The sequence below is a fragment of the Budorcas taxicolor genome, chromosome X (genome assembly GCF_023091745.1).
Source record: "Budorcas taxicolor isolate Tak-1 chromosome X, Takin1.1, whole genome shotgun sequence".
NCBI classification, from domain to species: domain Eukaryota; kingdom Metazoa; phylum Chordata; class Mammalia; order Artiodactyla; family Bovidae; genus Budorcas; species Budorcas taxicolor.
Genome location: NC_068935.1, coordinates 13,854,454 through 13,871,129, shown reverse-complemented (window position 1 = coordinate 13,871,129; position 16,676 = coordinate 13,854,454). Strand labels below are relative to the sequence as shown.

Here is a 16,676-nt window from a genome sequence, read left to right as displayed (position 1 = left end):
GTCTAGCAATAAGTGTCTGAAATATCTTTTTTTTTTTCAGAAGCAAAGGAAAGCTTTATTCTTCAGTCAAAGAATGGAGAGATATAAGCTCCAGGTTTAGAGAACCAACTCTTCCCTGATTACATGTATTATGGCAAATCCTTCAATAGACTATTATGCAAGCATTAAATATAATCCCTAGAAGAATATATAATGACCTAGTGAAAAATGTCACGTTTGGTAAGTGAAAATCATTACAATCAGCTTGTGCAGTATGATATCAATTTTCTTTATTACATAAATATATTAAAACACACACACACACTAAAAAGTAATATTTAACAATCTGATTACCTCAGAGTAATAAGATTAAAGGAAACTTTCATTTTTTTATCTTGCTTTTCTGTTTCTTTTTTTCCTTCAGATTTTTTTGGTTGTTGTTTGTTTTTTTGCCATGGGTGTGTATGACTTTCATAATCAGGAAAAAAAATAAAAACAAATTTTTAGTGTCAGCTGGTGACACTGTTTTCCTGTTGGGAACAAATGAAAAAAGAGACAATTCAAAGGATATACCAACACTTTTTCTTCCAACTCTGTACTGAACAATATATTACAGGACACACCCTTGGCCATGATGTTTCTAAGTCAGCCAGGAACAATGAAAGAGAAAAAAGAGATGAGCCTCCTTCTTGCTTCCTCATGAATGAACCACAGGAAGGCATGATTTATATTTTAACTCTAATCAATACAGCTAGCATTTCTTTCATCAAGGTGGAGTTTCTCAATTTCTTTTCATCAATCAGTTAAGTAAAAGAAGCACAGTGTGACATGTCTGGCTAAAATTCAGGAGTGCTATAATGAAATTCATTACACATTGACCCATAATTCATAAAGTATGAAAAGAATTGACAGATTGCTCAAAAATACACATACTTGAACTCCCAAAACCCACCATTTAGAAGAGCACTTAAATATGGCTGAACCAAAATTCTCTGTGTTGCCTTGGAAAAGACAAAGTGATTTATGAAGACACATGGATCACTGTAGCAATTCCTATACAACTAAAGGTGAAGATTCCTTCACATCTTGAGCTGTGAAGACACTTGTTCTGGCTGGGAAAGCACGAAATAACCCTTCACCCCCTTAAAAAAAAGAAAACCATAATAACTCTCCTACAAACACCACCACCTCCATGAGTAAGAGAAAAGCTAGATCCTTGCTTACCAGTTTTTGCAAACATACCACTAAGGAGACATTTAATAATTTAATAGCCTTATTTTCATTCTTTATACCTAGCTTCTATCATTATCCTTTCCTTTTCTTAAAGGTAAAGGAGTGAAAATGAGGGCTTTATTGGTGATGTTAAATTGAAGAAATTAAAAAGACAGCCAAAAACAAAAGGTCACTCTGAAAGGTGATGGATTTATTAATTAGCTTCACTGTGGTGATTATTTCTTAGTGTGTATGTACATTGAATCATCATTTTGAATGCCTTAAGTATATACAACTTTTATTTGTCAATTATACCTCAATAAAGCTGGGAGGAAAGAGAGATCAGATTGTAAAAAAAATGCACATATATGAATATTTAATAAAAAAATTGTATCACAGTTTACTTGCCCTAAAGATCAAATGTAAGAAAAGCACTCTGTGGTAATGAATCCTATATCTCCGTAGCAAAGTGATAAAAAAGTGAAATGATTATGTGGATCACTGAGGTTAAGGTATATATATACATTGCCATTCAGGAGATGGGACTGGAGCCTCTGGTTCAATCTCTGGGTCAGGAAGATTCCCTGGAGTAGAAAATGGCTACCCACTCCAGTATTCTTGCGTGGAGAATTTCACGGACAGAGGAGCCTATGGGCTATAGTCTATGGGGTTGAAAAGAGTCGGGCACAACTTAGCTACTACACGACAATAGAACTACTTCAGGTAATTCAAATGAAAGTAGAGATGTCACTTCCAGCCTTCAATTACTCATATTGGTGCGTCAATCTTCCCAGTGTGTTTTAAATATTCAGTTATAGAATTGAGGAGAAATCATGTATTCCACATTTCCTGGAAGAACTATAGCCAAACTATTTCGACAGTGGATAAGAATCTGCCTGCCAATGCAGGGGACATGGGTTCTATCCTTGGTCAGAGAAGATTCCACATGCTGCAGAGCAACCAAGCCCAAGTGCGGCAACTTCTGAGCCCATCCTCTAGGGCCCAGGAGCTGCAGCTACTGAGTCTGTGTGTCATAACCACTGAAGCTCGTGGGCCGAGAGGCTGTGCTCCACAACAAGAGAAGTCACCGTAATGAGAAACTCACACATCATAAGGAAGAGTAGCCCCCACTTGCCACAACTGGAGAAGGCTCACGGGCAGCAATGAAGAGCCAGTGCCACCAGAACTATATAATTAAAAATTAAAAAAAAAAAGAAAACCTGCAAAGACAGAAAATTAGTATTTAAAGTATCAGTTTTGGATGAGCAAATCCTTTATAAGAGCTTGGAGATATATGACAAGATTCAGTGCTTTCTGAACGGTGGTATTGGAGAAGACTCTTGAGAGTCCCTTGGACTGCAAGAAGATCCAACCAGACAATCCTAAAGGAAATCAGTTCTGAATATTCATTGGAGGAATTGATGCTGAAGCTGAAACTCCAATACTTTAGCTACCTGATGCGAAGAACGGACTCATTGGAAAAGACCCTGATGCTGGGAAAGATTGAAGGAGGGAGGAGAAGGGGGCGGCAGAAGATAAGATGATTGGATGGCATCACCAACGCGATGGACATGAGTTTGAGTAGGCTCTGGGAGTTGGTGATGGACAGGGAAGCCTGGTGTGCTGCAGTCCATGGGGTTGCAAAGAGGTGGACGCGACTGAGCAACTGAACTGAACTGAGATCTATGACCTTCTAGCTTAAAACTGACATCATTCTAGCCCAATCAAAAGGATTTCAGATGCTTGTAGTTGAGGTTGGTCTGATAATTTATTACATAATTTTCCTTAGTGAGGGAAAGAGTACGTGTGGCAAAAAAATCTGTTTGTTTTTCCCTTTGTGATTTTGACTGCTGAAAGTTCCAATAGGCAAAATAGAGGGCGGGAGGGAAGAGGACTAAATCTGTGACAGATGGAATGATGTGGAAATGATGTGCTGTGGAGAGACTTGTGCTGATGTACCAGATATTCAAATCACTCGATCAATGCTAACCCAAGTCTCTTTAAAGTCCAATATGTGAGAGGCAATAGAATATTTAACAAAATTATCCTTTGCTTTCAGATTTGTTTGGCCTATATTTTCATATTTTCCTAAGATCTGGACAGTAGGCCAGTCAAGAAAATAAAGAGAACATGTAAGCTCTGTTTCTATTTTGTGATGGCTTACTTTCATTTCAAATGATGAAGAAATAAAGTGGAGTGTCAAGATCCAATTTCTATCCCAATACTCTTTATGTATTAAAAACTGGCATAAAATAAAAGGAAATTTCCTATCTTAATCTTTAGACTTTGCTTCCCAATCAGTAGAACAGTGTCTGTCTGATCAGTAGGTAGTGGCTGCTTGAAGTACCACGTGAAAAAATGATCCAGGGGCCACATGTAGGACAGTCTGAAAGAGTGACTTGATAGATGAATATGCTCCGTCACACTCACCAGTTGCTTGAAAAGAGAAAGGGAAAAAAGAAGCACACACATTGTATACTGGTTATTCAAAATGCACTTTTTATTCACTTTAACACAGATGATTTTTTTTTTTTACAGTTGAAACAAAATATCTGATACACAATTTTGAGTTTTTAGCAGCACCGGCAACAAGAGGATTGTGGAATACCTCAGGGTACAATAGAGATGGCTGAGGCAGGCACAAATTAACCTGAAATTCATCAATCCACTGAAGATATATGAAAACTGAGGCCCCCTGAATGTTAGCCCAATACATGAAAATAAATTAATAGATATTCTGTATGATGTTTTAATGGACCATTGAAAACAGTATAGTTTCAATTAGAAACATCTTGTTCCAAAAAATCCAGTGTTCATGAAAAAAACACCTACTGAAAATATTGCACTGCACATTCTAGAGTACACAATTTTCTATATGCACAGATCCTGGTACTCACAGATTTCAGCCTTTGGTGTTTTTTTTTGAAAAATCTTAACCAAACTGTATGTCAGCACCCCACTGAGTGTTACTCACTAAAATGCCGCCACTTTTTGTCACTTAATATTAAGTGTTTTTGTTAATATATTATGTAGTGATTTGGTAGAAAAAAACTGGTATGGCTAAGAGAATAGGGGCTTCAACTGACCTGCCAATAAAATTAACACTTGTCTTGGATGGACAGGAGGCCTATGAATGGGATACCCAAGTAATTTTTATTTTTTTGCTTAAATGATCACGTGCCATTCTCATAGTGACAAGTACTTTTGTGAGTGGATGGAGGTCTTTATGAAGGCCTGAGATCTACAAATAGAAACTATTATAAGCTGAGTGCAAGTAGAAAGAGAAGGCCCCAGGTCTCATGCACTTAAAAACAATTAGCAATTAACAGTTCTGATGTACAGATTTTCACTCTAACATGATTGTAGCAAAATGATCATAGTACTTGGAAACCAGTGTGGCTGGCTATAGGCATAGGCAGGATAGGGACCAATACTTAAGAGCTGTGGGGTCCCAGTTCTGGCTTCGACTTCTGGCATCAAAGTTAGTTAGACAATGGGGTCAGGACCATATTTAAATTGGAAATATTGAGTATGACTCGATTAAAATATCATCTTCCACTTATCAATGTTGCCAAAAAGTCCCAGAGCTCTTAAAGCACATAAGGTCCCACTTGTAAGGCTGATTCCATATGTGGCTACATTGGAGAGTTCTAGGCTATATTCCTGTGAAAGCTCCTGCCCCCTTCCCGACCTAGGTCTTTTTTGCGGTCATTTTTAACTGTCCCTCACTACCTTGGGTCACTATTTTATCACTGATGTTGTAAAAGTACAGATTAAAAGCTGTGCAGGACAAGTAAATCAACTGACAAGAACTAGACTGCATATTCATAATAAAGTATATAGCTGGCAGCCATGGTAATCAAACTCTGACAAACCGTTTTTGTATTTTAATATGGTATCTTCAGGATGTTTATATTGGGCATGTAATGATTACTTGGAGTTCAAGAATTTTTCCTGCCATAGTGCAAAAGCAAAAGAAAGAGCTATGTGGTTGCTGTTAAAGGCTGATCCCAGAATAGTCTGAGAAATTTTAAAGTTCCTTCCATAGCTGTAGCTGTTGTCTTAAGATATATCTAACTATAAAATGGCACTTATACGTAGTTTGTAGCTCATAGATTCCTAGGACTTAGAGCTGAAAGGGACCTTAAACCAAACATCTAGTCAGTATAGAAGTTCTTTTTATGGTATTTTAACAGATGGTCATCTAACATCTTGAATATTTTCACTGGAAGAGGGTTCACTATTAAGGCAGACCATTCCACTGCTGGACAACTCTAATTATGAGTTCATTCTAATGCTGGGTTAAAGCATGTTCTCTTGTTACTTTCAACATCCTAGTCTGGCCAGCTGAACATACAGTGCAACATACAATAAATCAGTTTCTTCTTCTACAATAAATATTCGAGTTAAGGTACCTTATGAGAAAAGCCCAGTATCCTCCAATCTGTTCTGAAGGCTTCTCTGAGAGCACAGTATGGTGACCAAAGGACCATCACAATTATGAGCAGAGTGCACTGGATTCAAAGCTGTATACTAAGCAGCATTGCTAGATAAGAGGTTGTCAGAGAAGCAACACCCCTGTGCAGCAAAAGTAGACTTACGAAATAAAACCAGACCAACCACCTATTTGCAAGGGTGGTTGGCAAAGTGAAGCATAATCCATTCACTAGGACCCTGTTCCTTCAAATACAATGAGTATAATAAATTTCCAGAGTCATTAGTTTATCTCTTACTGAGATGGCATTTTTTTTAAGTTCAGATGGGAGCAAACCATACACAAGTGTTTAAACAAGGCAGTGTACATCATTATATTTTGCACTCCTAATCTTTACCACCTCTTTATAATTCATTCAAGCTTAGGACATCCTAGTTTGCATTATTGTCTTTATTGTAGTACATCTCAGAGTCTTATTTTTTTCCCCTTTGGCAGACATGTCAGAAACTGCTTGGCAAGAGTCAATGGTGACATTTGTTAGTTGATTAATGGAACGCTTTAAGGGATAGCTGTAGCTCTTTAACTCCTTCATGCGGCTGGTTCTAAGATTAAACTGTGATTTGAAAAGTATTTAAATCTCTCAGGACTAAAGTTTTCTGAAATGTCCTGATACACACAAGAAGGAAATAGCAGAAATTACACAAAATACAGTTGGCTTGATAAAGCTTTTTTTTTTTTCTTCTTTAAATCACTCTACAACTTCAACTTGAAAGGCAAGTTCACATCAGAAACTTATCTCTTATCCCTTTGTACGTGTGTGCACTAATAGAGGGGCACAGTGATTCTCACACTACTGACTGATCAATTTGGGGCACATTTTAAACGGCTTCCTACTTTTAACAGCATGAAGATCCTGCTTTGGAACCACTGTTCAGGTCAATAGTGTGACCTAACATGCAGTGCTCCAGTTGCTCCTCCACAGCCAACACCTGCCTGACAGCTTCTTCAAAGGCCACTGTCACATTAGTATCATCTTTGGCGCTTGTTTCTAGATAAGGGTAATCTCCATTCTCCATGCACCAGGACTGCGCCTCCTCAGTAGTCACTTGCCTATCCTCTTTGTCTACTTTGTTCCCCAGGACTACAAAGGGGAAGTGCTCAGGGTCTTTCACATCTGCGTAGTAGATGAATTCTTTCTGCCAATTACCCAGGTTCTCAAAGCTCTGCCGGTCATCCACGCTGAAGGTCAAGAGGCAGCAGTCTGCTCCCCTGTAGAAGGGTGTCCTAAGGCTCTTGAAACGTTCCTGCCCTGCAGTGTCCCAGATCTGGAGAGTTACAAAACGTCCATCTACCTCCAAATCTCGATTTAAGAACTCTACCCCTATGGTGTGAAAAGCCTGGGAGTCAAATTTATTGGTTACATAACGGTTCATGAGTGAGCTTTTCCCAACTCCACCGTCACCCAAGAGAATGACCTTTAAGAGCAGGGATTTCCCACTCATTGTTGCAGCACCAGATGAAGAAGAGTTTATAACCAAGAGATCCTGAAAATAAAAAGTAGGAGGGAAAACAGTTAAACCTGAAACTGAAATCAACTTCATAGTAAATCAACTTCTTCTGAATTAGGAGGCCTTCTTATTTACTTTCTCTCTTATTTCATGTTCATTAAATGATATAGTATAGCAGAAGGAATACAATTCTTTTATGCATAAGGGAGAAAATAGGTCTTGTTTTTCTGAAGTCTCTTGCCTGTGTCAGGAAAAATGGCTGAATGCCATGGATAAATGGACTAGCAGATGGTGCTATAATCTGGTTCAGTTCTGACCCTATTCTAGGGGAGAAAGCCTAGAACAAGAATGCTACTCAAATGTGTAACATCTTAGCTTCTGGTTTGGACAATTCCAAACAAGAAGCAAAGACTATGAAACTGATTAGAGGTGTCTGCAGTCTGTTCCTGATGGACCCAAGAACATCTGAGGAGAGAAAGCTATGTAGGCTGGAATCTTGATTTTGTTAGTAGAAGTTTTGGTTAGGATTACATTGGACCCCAGAACTTGGGAAAGAGAAAAAGACTAGCTTTCTTCAGGCATTTGCCCCATTATATTAATACCTGCATCATTATGGATACCCTCACAAGTAAAGGATCTTCCATAATCTTTTCTTCATGGAACAATGGCACTCAAGTTGATGATTGTTGACTGGTATTATTATAAACAGCTACCATTAAGGAAGAGAATCTTGGATAGCTTATTAAACTCTGGATTTAGGTTCTAATTCCATAATGACACCAATGAAAACATACTGTAAACTCTAAAGAGCTAATGATTATACAGTATCTTTATTGTTACCTCCACATGTCTATACATGGATGATCTAGAACACATCTTAAAAAGATCAAATGTTTACTGAACAACTACCTTGTACTAGAGTCTGTTAGGTTCTTTCAAATTAGGTCCATTGTGGAAACTCAACAATGATGATGTTGATTGGGTATTATTTATAAAAGTGACCCAAATAGATGAAAACTAATCACTCATCAAAAGTGCACTTGTTATATCTCATATTTACACTTAGGTGATGATAATGTTGCATATATATACTGCATATAGAATTTGTAGAGACAAATGAAATAATTAGCATACAAAAAATTTTAAAACAACGCTAAGAAAGAAGCACATGCAAAGGAGCACACACATTTGAAATGTAGCTTGAAAACCTCAGTAGTTCTTAGAGTTATGTTGCTGTGTAGGTGTACTATGTATTTTTCTAAATATTCATTTTAAGAGATCCAATAAAAACATATAAAACAGATACCTACCCAACTGAGAATAAAATGTAAACCTACCCAGTTGGGTCTTTGTCACAGTTTTAGTCTTTTTCTTGTTGTTGTTATATTCTCTCTTTTTCTGATTCTAAAAAACAGATTGGGAAACATTATTTTTAAAAATTTATTTAAAAATAAAGTTAAGGCTATCTATGTAGAAATACACTCAAGTCAGGAAAAAGATCAATCTCAATTTACCTACAGAGGATGCTTTTCACAAATACTTAAGAGTTCAAGTGGCTAAAAATGTTTGCCATGGACAAAATAATTTTATTGGATGAACGTTAACTCTGCCCTAACTTGAATGTACTTTATATGGACTGCAAGGAGATCAAACCATTCAATCCTAAAGGATATCAATCCTGAACATTCACTGGAAGGACTGATGCTGAAGCTTCAATGCTTTGGCCACCTGAATCGAAGAGCTGACTCATTAGGAAAGACCTTGATGCTGGGAAAGATTGAGGGCAGGAGGAGAAAAGCGGACAACAGGGGACAAGACAGTTGGATGGCATTGCTGGCTCAATGGGCATGAGTTTGAGCTAGCCCTGGGAAATGGCGAAGGACAGGGAAGCCAGGCGCACTGCAGACCATGGGGTCACAAGGAGTTGGACACGACTGAGCGACTGAACAACAACAAATGGTTTTACATTGTCTCTCTATTGAACTCTCCATTCAAAGTAAAAGTAAATCAAGGAAATAGATGATATTAAGGAAAGGGAAAGCACAGAGGAGTTTAAGATATCTTGAAATTCTAAGTCAGACATGAAACTCCTTCCCTTTGTACCTACCAACGTGCCAATCTCCAAGAAAGGTATTAATGTACTCATCAATCTGCCTGAAGGGTGTCTCTGCAATTGATTCCATAAGATCAGAGAGGAAAAAAATATGTTTGGGGACTCCTTGTTTACCATATGTAGTCTTGGCTAATTTACTAAATTTTGGTCATCTGTCTTAAACACAGGTTTTAGCATTTAACTGGCTTTATTAAATTCAAATACAACTTCATTTAAAATTATAATTCATTATGGCAAACATCTTATTTCAGCAACATCAAGAGTACTGATCTAAAAAGAAAAAACAGTTCCTAGTTTGTTGAATGTTCTAACTGAGGAATTAAGAAGCTTTTAAGAAATTTCCACTGCTTAGCAATCTCATGTTAATTTTTATATTGGTCTGTAGGATAACATCACAGAGTAGAACTCTGGAACTCTCACTTGAAGGAAGTACTTAGGCACAATACTGACAGTATTAAGGGCCCATGCCAAGTGAGCGTCCTTAAGTTCCTAGCAAACAGGTGTTCACATCATTAAACAACTCACTAACTCTACATTTCTGGCTGCTGCAGATAAACTCAAATGACGGGTCAAGGACTGAGTGAATATGGAAAGCAAATATCAGCTCCAGGAAAATGATGAAGTATTAATAACTATCTGAGATAGTGCTGCAATTGCTTATGTATCCCCTATTTGGTTGTGTGCACACATAACTTCTGGGTGGATAGGCTCTACAGCAGGGAAGAGCAATGTGGTTCAGTGCCAAGTGTACGGGGCTGGTAGCTCTTCACCTCCTTTCATTCATTGGTGGCGGCCTTGTGACTCCATATTAACTGTTCTCAGAAAGGGCCTGCCAGTGGGAGGATAACACTTCTTCCTTTTCTCTTTCTTCCATATCTGAGAATGACCTGTTCCCCAAAAGTTTTGGTTATCTGCATATACGACAGAATCTTAGCACTGGAGGGACCTTACGGGTCTTCTGGCCCAATACTGCAACTGATGCTTGAGAAAACATTTGAGTGCCTGTTGTGTGCTCTGTTCTTACTAAGGTGATCCTCCATTTCCCTCTGTTGTCTCCAACTCCCCTTTATTTGCAGGAGGTAAAAATGAATACAGTTTAGGCTTGTCTCCTTGTCTTCAGTCACTAAATCCTGCTCATTTTTCCTTGTGATATCCTTTTTCAGTGTTTTACTGCTATCTTCATTTTGGTCCACATCTCTTTGTATCTAGTCTATTGTGAAAGCTTCTTAGCTCTTGTCTCCCTGCCTCTAGTTTCTCCTTACCTAATCCATATACTTTGTAAAGCTTCCATCACTTGAGCACCCACTGGGTGTAGACCCTGTGGGAAATCAAACATTTTTGAGGCAAGGTCTTTCTTAGCCTCAAGGAGTTTATAATTTGACATATAAGCTTCAGACCTCCTAGTCAACAGTTGAAATAATATTATACTGTCTTATATTGTTAAAAAATCTTTTTTTCCTGCACAACCAAATTCTAAATTTCTGGATCCTAGGGCCTTTGTTTGTATACGTCTTTGAAGTCCCTTTATGTGGCAGCAGAGGGATAATTGATAAGTGCGTGTTTATTATTTAGGTAAATACCCAGAACTAATGCCTCTGAATGGATGCAAAGATACAGTATATTCACAGTTCTGTAAGACATCCAAATATTATTAGTTATAAGGTGACTAAAGAGGAGAAGTCATGGGCTTACCTGGATCACTTTCTAGATGGGACTTAACAGGAATTCCACTTGTTGAAAGTCAGTGGAAATGCTCGTTTTCCTCCCTCTCCTCTCACATTTCAAATATATAAATTTTTCAATTTTCAACAAAAACAAGAGCAGAATAATTATCCCGACTTTATGTTTTCGGGGGGTGCTAGCATCATCAGCATCATTTGAGTGTGATACCCTTCAGTACATACTTTAAAAGAACTAGCACAATATAAAAGTGAATCAAATGATTTTTTTCTTCAGGATATGCCACATTTATAGCAAATCTTAAAAGAAGGTAGCATTAAGTAGGCAAGGAAATTCTTGGATAAACCTGAGTGCATTTAGTAGGAAAGTCAAATCCCTTATACATCCCTTAAGGGTCCCTTATTAGTTTAGGATTTGGACTAAAATGTTTATTCTAATTTTGGCCCTATTCAGAGAAAGATCTGCCTCTAAATGGCTCAGACATCCCAGAGATACCATTCCCCTTTCCTACTTCACTCCCCAAAACAGATTAACAAATATTCTCTAAGGATAGTTTATTCACTTTTTTCCCCCAAATAGGGTCTTGGTCTTGGACAGTAAGGTGAATTAGGAATTGACATAAGTGATACTCCCTAGCTTTCTTTGTTCTCCCCCACTTTTGTTACCTTCTGAACCTGTTGTACCTGCACCCACACAGGCTTATTACAATTATTGTATTTAGTTGAGGATGCTTGTGGGTGGGGATGGAGGTGCTTGAGGAGGCAGTACAATGGTAAGAAAGAGACTGAACCTTTGAAAATAGTACATTTCAGCGTGATGATGGAGAGAAAAATAGAAAAGTAAATTGGAATCATCAGTTCGGCTGCCATGAGTAGGATGATGCTCAGATCCAAAATGCAGATTGTTTGGGAGCAAGTTTTGAGAAAGATGTGTACTGCAGGTCGGAGGGTAGGGGGAAGAGAAGCTGAGGAGGGCTAGGCAGTGGGTGAGAGTGGCTATGGTAGCAATCTGCACCGGGGGAGGAGCCATAGTTAGAGCTGTGGGGAATGCCCACCTCACGGTGACACATCGGTTGAGACTATTCAACTCGCTGTGGATTCCTGGCACAATATTTGGAAATACTACACTGGCGAATTGAGTGGGGCTTTCCTTCATCTACATAAAAATCAATGCAAATAGGAAATGATTGGATCTTTGAGACCCTCTACTTGAAATGGTATAGATTGTTTCCAATACAACCTGATGCTCGGGGTTGGGAACGGGGGATGGTTCCGCAGCAGGGAAACCCTCTGACGCACTGGATTCATTTTGCAGAGCTAAACAAGTTATCAGCTACATCCATACTCTGAGTCCAAATGCCACAGCTGTCATTGCCACTGAAACGCTATTCTTACATTTATGCCCATATTTATATCTTACATGCAACTAGAAGGGTCCAAGGTGGAGTTTCACCTCTAACCTCTCCTCACAACGACAGCTCCGTGGGCTATGAGCCCGAAGGCAAACTAGAAAGCAATTTGGCACTGTTCCCAGGCCACTTCTTCCTGAGTAGACAGCCTGGAGAAGAAGAGGTGAGGTTTGGGTGACATTAAGTGAGCAAGGTACAGGGAAAAGAAGCCTCCTTAGGAGGCTGGGAATGCTGGCATCTCCGTGACAGGGGTCCTGTTAGCATCGGAGACCCAGAAAGTGAAGATGTCACCCATAGTTCCAACTACCTCGGACCCAGATCATCTCACTTCATCCCCAGCTCTGAGAACCCTCGGCTGTGGCGCATGCGCACTGGGCCACACCCGCTCCCCACGGAGCCCTGCGCCTCTGCCCGGCTTTGCCAGCTGCTCTGGATTACTCAGCAACGCCCCCCTCCACCATCACCTACCCCCGCCCCTGCAACTCCGACGCCGGCGGCGCCCAGGCCCCTTCCACAAGGTGCAAGTGCCCCCGGGGATCACCCAGACCTCCCTTTCTCCCTCTGCCCCCGGGGGCCCCATCTCCCCGCCTCCCGGGTCCTCCAGCCGCTCAGCCACTCTTGCTGCCCCCTCACCGGCATCTTACCCAACACAATGGGAGCGAGGCGGGAGAGGGCCGCGGGGGCCAGGCCGGTGAGCCCTCCGTGCCGGCAATCCGGTTCCGCGGCGACACCGCCACCGCTCCTGCCGCCTCCTCGTCCTCAGCGGGGCGGCAAGTGCAGCTCGGACCTCGGTGGCCTGACAGCTGCCGCTCGCGCCCGCCGCTGCCGCCGCGCAGCGTCTCGCGCCCGCGCCCGCCAGAGGAGGGGGCGGGGCGCGCGCCGCCTCCTATCGCCCCTTTCCCGGCGTGGAGGACCCGGGCTAGCCGCCTCCCGCCCTCGCGGGTCGGGAGCACTCTCTGGCTCGCTCACACTTCTTTCAGGCTCAGTGGCCAACCCTGGTTTCCTTTGTCCTCCTTCCCTCCCCTCGCAGATCAGTAGGCACAGCGACAATGGCCCCACAAACATTGCTCTGCCACTTAGCTCATCCATAGCCACAGCCCCATTTCTGGGAATTACCTTCGACCTACGGCACAACTTAGCCACTAAGCCATCACCTACCTCATTTCCCCTACCTTCAAACCAACTGCTTTTCTCAAGAGGGTAGCACATACACTTAATTATTCTTGTTTAAAATAATTCAGGGAAATACAGAATCACGACACATTACTAGGCCCTGTAGCTGGCTATTGCTCATAAAATTCTGATGGCAATCCAAGAGGAAAGGTTCTCATCTGTAGCTCAGGCATAGAAAGCACACTGCCATTTACCCTTACAGGTTACCATTCTGGAGGGCCACCCTGAGAGCATTACCTGAGGTTCCCAGAAACGTTACTGGGGTAGAATGCAGTGTTCCAATGGGGCCTATCCACCTACCCAATCACTTCTTTTCGTCTCCTGTGCCCCTCTGGTGCTGTGCTGTGCTGTGCTTAGTCGCTCAGTTGTGTCCAGCTCCTTGCGACTCCATGGACTGTAGCCTGTCAGGCTCTTCTGTCCATGAGGATTTACTGGGGTGAGTTGCCATGCCCTCCTCCAGGGGATCTTCCTGACTCAGGGATCCAACCCAGTTCTCCCACATTGCAGGCGGATTCTTTATTGTAACAGCCACCAGGGACGCCCGTTCCCCTCTGGTACCTCCAACCAATTTGTGATTTTTTTTTTTCACCTGAAATCAAAGGAGGATGGAGCTTCTGGGGTCATTTAGCCTGCACTCCATCTTTGTCAAGCAGATTCATCTCTGAAGCTTCCCCGTTGCCTGATAATCTGTCCCTAATGTGGCACTACACCTCATTCTCCATGTGCTCCCTCAGAGACTTCAGGCACCCTCCCTCTAGGAAGGCCACACTCTCTCTACCTCTTCCCAAGTTAACCACTCAGTCAAGCTCATAGACCCCAGCTTAAATATCACTTCCTCAGGGTAACCTTTCTCAACCCCAGAATAGAAAAAGTGCTTCAGTTTATTCTCTTGTAGTCTCCTGTATAGCCTGCTGTACTTTTCTTTGTAATACTTTGCAGTTTATGATGAGATTTTTTTAACTTTAAAATTTTAATTGGCATATAGTTGATATACAATATTGTGTAAGTTACAGGTGTACAACATAGTGATTCACAATTTTATACTTCATTTATAGTTATTATAAAATATTGGTTAAATTCCCCATGTTGTACAATATATTCTTGCAGCTTATTTTATACATAATAGTTGTATCTCTTAGTCCCTTACCCCTATCTTGCCGCTTCCCTCTTCCCTCTCCCCACTGGTAACCAATAGTATGTTCTCTTTATCTGTGTGTCTGTTTCTTTTATTATATTCACTGGTTTGTTTTATTTTTTATATTCCACATATAAGTGATGTCATATGGCATTTGTCTGTCTCTGTCAGACACTTCACTTAGCATAATACCCTCCAAGTCCATCCATGTGTGGGTGCTCAATTGCTTTAGTCATGTCCGACTCTTTGCAAACCTATGGACTGTAGCCCACCAGGTTCCTTGGTCCATGGGATTTTCCAGGCAAGAATACTAGACTTGGTTGTCATGCCCTTCTCAAGGGTGCATGCATCTTTCCAAATTAGTGTTTTCATTTTTTTCAGATATATGCCCAGGAGTGGAATTGCTAGGTCATATCATAGTTATATTTTTAGTTTTTTGAGAAACCTCCATACTGTTTTCCACAGTGGCTGCACCAATTTACATTCCCACCAACAATGGATGAGGGTTCCCTTTTCTCCACATCTTTGCCAATATTTGACATTTGTGTTCTTTTTGATGATAGCCATTTTGTCAGGTATGACCTATATCAAATCCCTTATGATTATACAGTGGAAGTGAGAAATAGATTTAAGGGTCTAGATCTGATAGATAGAGTGCCTGATGAACTATGGACAGAGCTTCATGACATTGTACAGGAGACAAGGATCAAGACCATCCCCATGGAAAAGAAAGGCAAAAGAGCAAAATGGCTGTCTGGGAGGCCTTACAGATAGCTGTGAAAAGAAGAGAAGTGAAAAGCAAAGGAGAAAAGGAAAGATGTAAGCATCTGAATGCAGAGTTCCAAAGAATAGCAAGGAGAGATAAGAAAGCCTTCCTCAGTGATCAATGCAAAGAAATAGAGGAAAACAACAGAATGGGAAAGACTAGAGATCACTTCAAAAAAATTAGAGATACCAAGGCTACATTTCATGCAAAGACGGGCTCGATAAAGGACAGAAATGGTATGGACCTAACAGAAGCAGAAGATATTAAGAAGAGGTGGCAAGAATACACAGAAGAACTGTACAAAAAAGATTTTCACGACCAAGATAATCACGATGGTATGATCACTCACCTAGAGCCAGGCATCTTGGAATGTGAAGTCAAGTGGGCCTTAGAAAGCAAAACTTCGAACAAAGCTAGTGGAGGTGATGGAATTTCACTTGAGCTACTTCAAATCCTGAAAGATGATGCTGTGAAAGTGCTGCACTCAATATGCCAGCAAATTTGGAAAACTCAGCAGTGGCCACAGGACTGGAAAAGGTCAGTTTTCACTCCAATCCCAAAGAAAGGCAATGCCAAAGAATGCTCAAACTATTGCACAGTTGCACTCATCTCACACGCTAGTAAAGTAATGCTCAAAATTCTCCAAGCCAGGCTTCAGCAATACATGAACCGTGAACTTGCAGATGTTCAAGCTGGTTTTAGAAAAGGCAGAGGAACCAGAGATCAAATTGCCAACATTTGCTGGATCATGGAAAAAGCAAGAGAGTTCGAGAAAAACATCTATTTCTGCTTTATTGACTATGCCAAAGCCTTTGACTGTGTGCATCACAATAAACTGTGGAAAATTCTGAAAAAGATGGAGATACCAGACCACCTGACCTGCCTCTTGAGAAACCTATATGCAGGTCAGGAAGCAGCAGTTAGAACTGGACATGGACCAACAGACTGGTTCCAAATAGGAAAAGGAGTACGTCAAGGCTGTATATTGTCACCCTGGTTATTTAACTTCTATGCAGAGTACATCATGAGAAATGCTGGGCTGGAAGAAGCACAAGCTGGAATCAAGATTGCCAGGAGAAATGTCAATAACCTCAGATATGCAGATGACACCACCCTTATGGCAGAAAGTGAAGAGGAACTAAAAAGCGTCTTGATGAAAGTGAAAGAGGAGAGTGAAAAAGTTGGCTTAAAGCTCAACATTCAGAAAACAAAGATCATGGCATCTGGTCCCATCACTTCATGGGAAATGGATGGGGAAACAGTGGAA

General features: G+C 40.8%; 1 protein-coding gene across 1 annotated transcript; it reads right to left on the bottom strand.

The window, feature by feature from the left end:
- Positions 1-6,522: 6,522 nt before the first annotated feature.
- Positions 6,523-7,128, bottom strand: RAB9B (RAB9B, member RAS oncogene family). Its single transcript, XM_052663760.1, has one exon. It carries the CDS (start codon positions 7,126-7,128, stop codon positions 6,523-6,525), a length of 606 nt encoding a protein of 201 aa, XP_052519720.1.
- Positions 7,129-16,676: the final 9,548 nt, after the last annotated feature.

What these genes read in the sequence shown, in the direction of transcription:
- RAB9B (XM_052663760.1), bottom strand. Translation starts at nt 7,128, where the DNA reads ATGAGTGGGAAATCCCTGCTCTTAAAGGTCATTCTCTTGGGTGACGGT.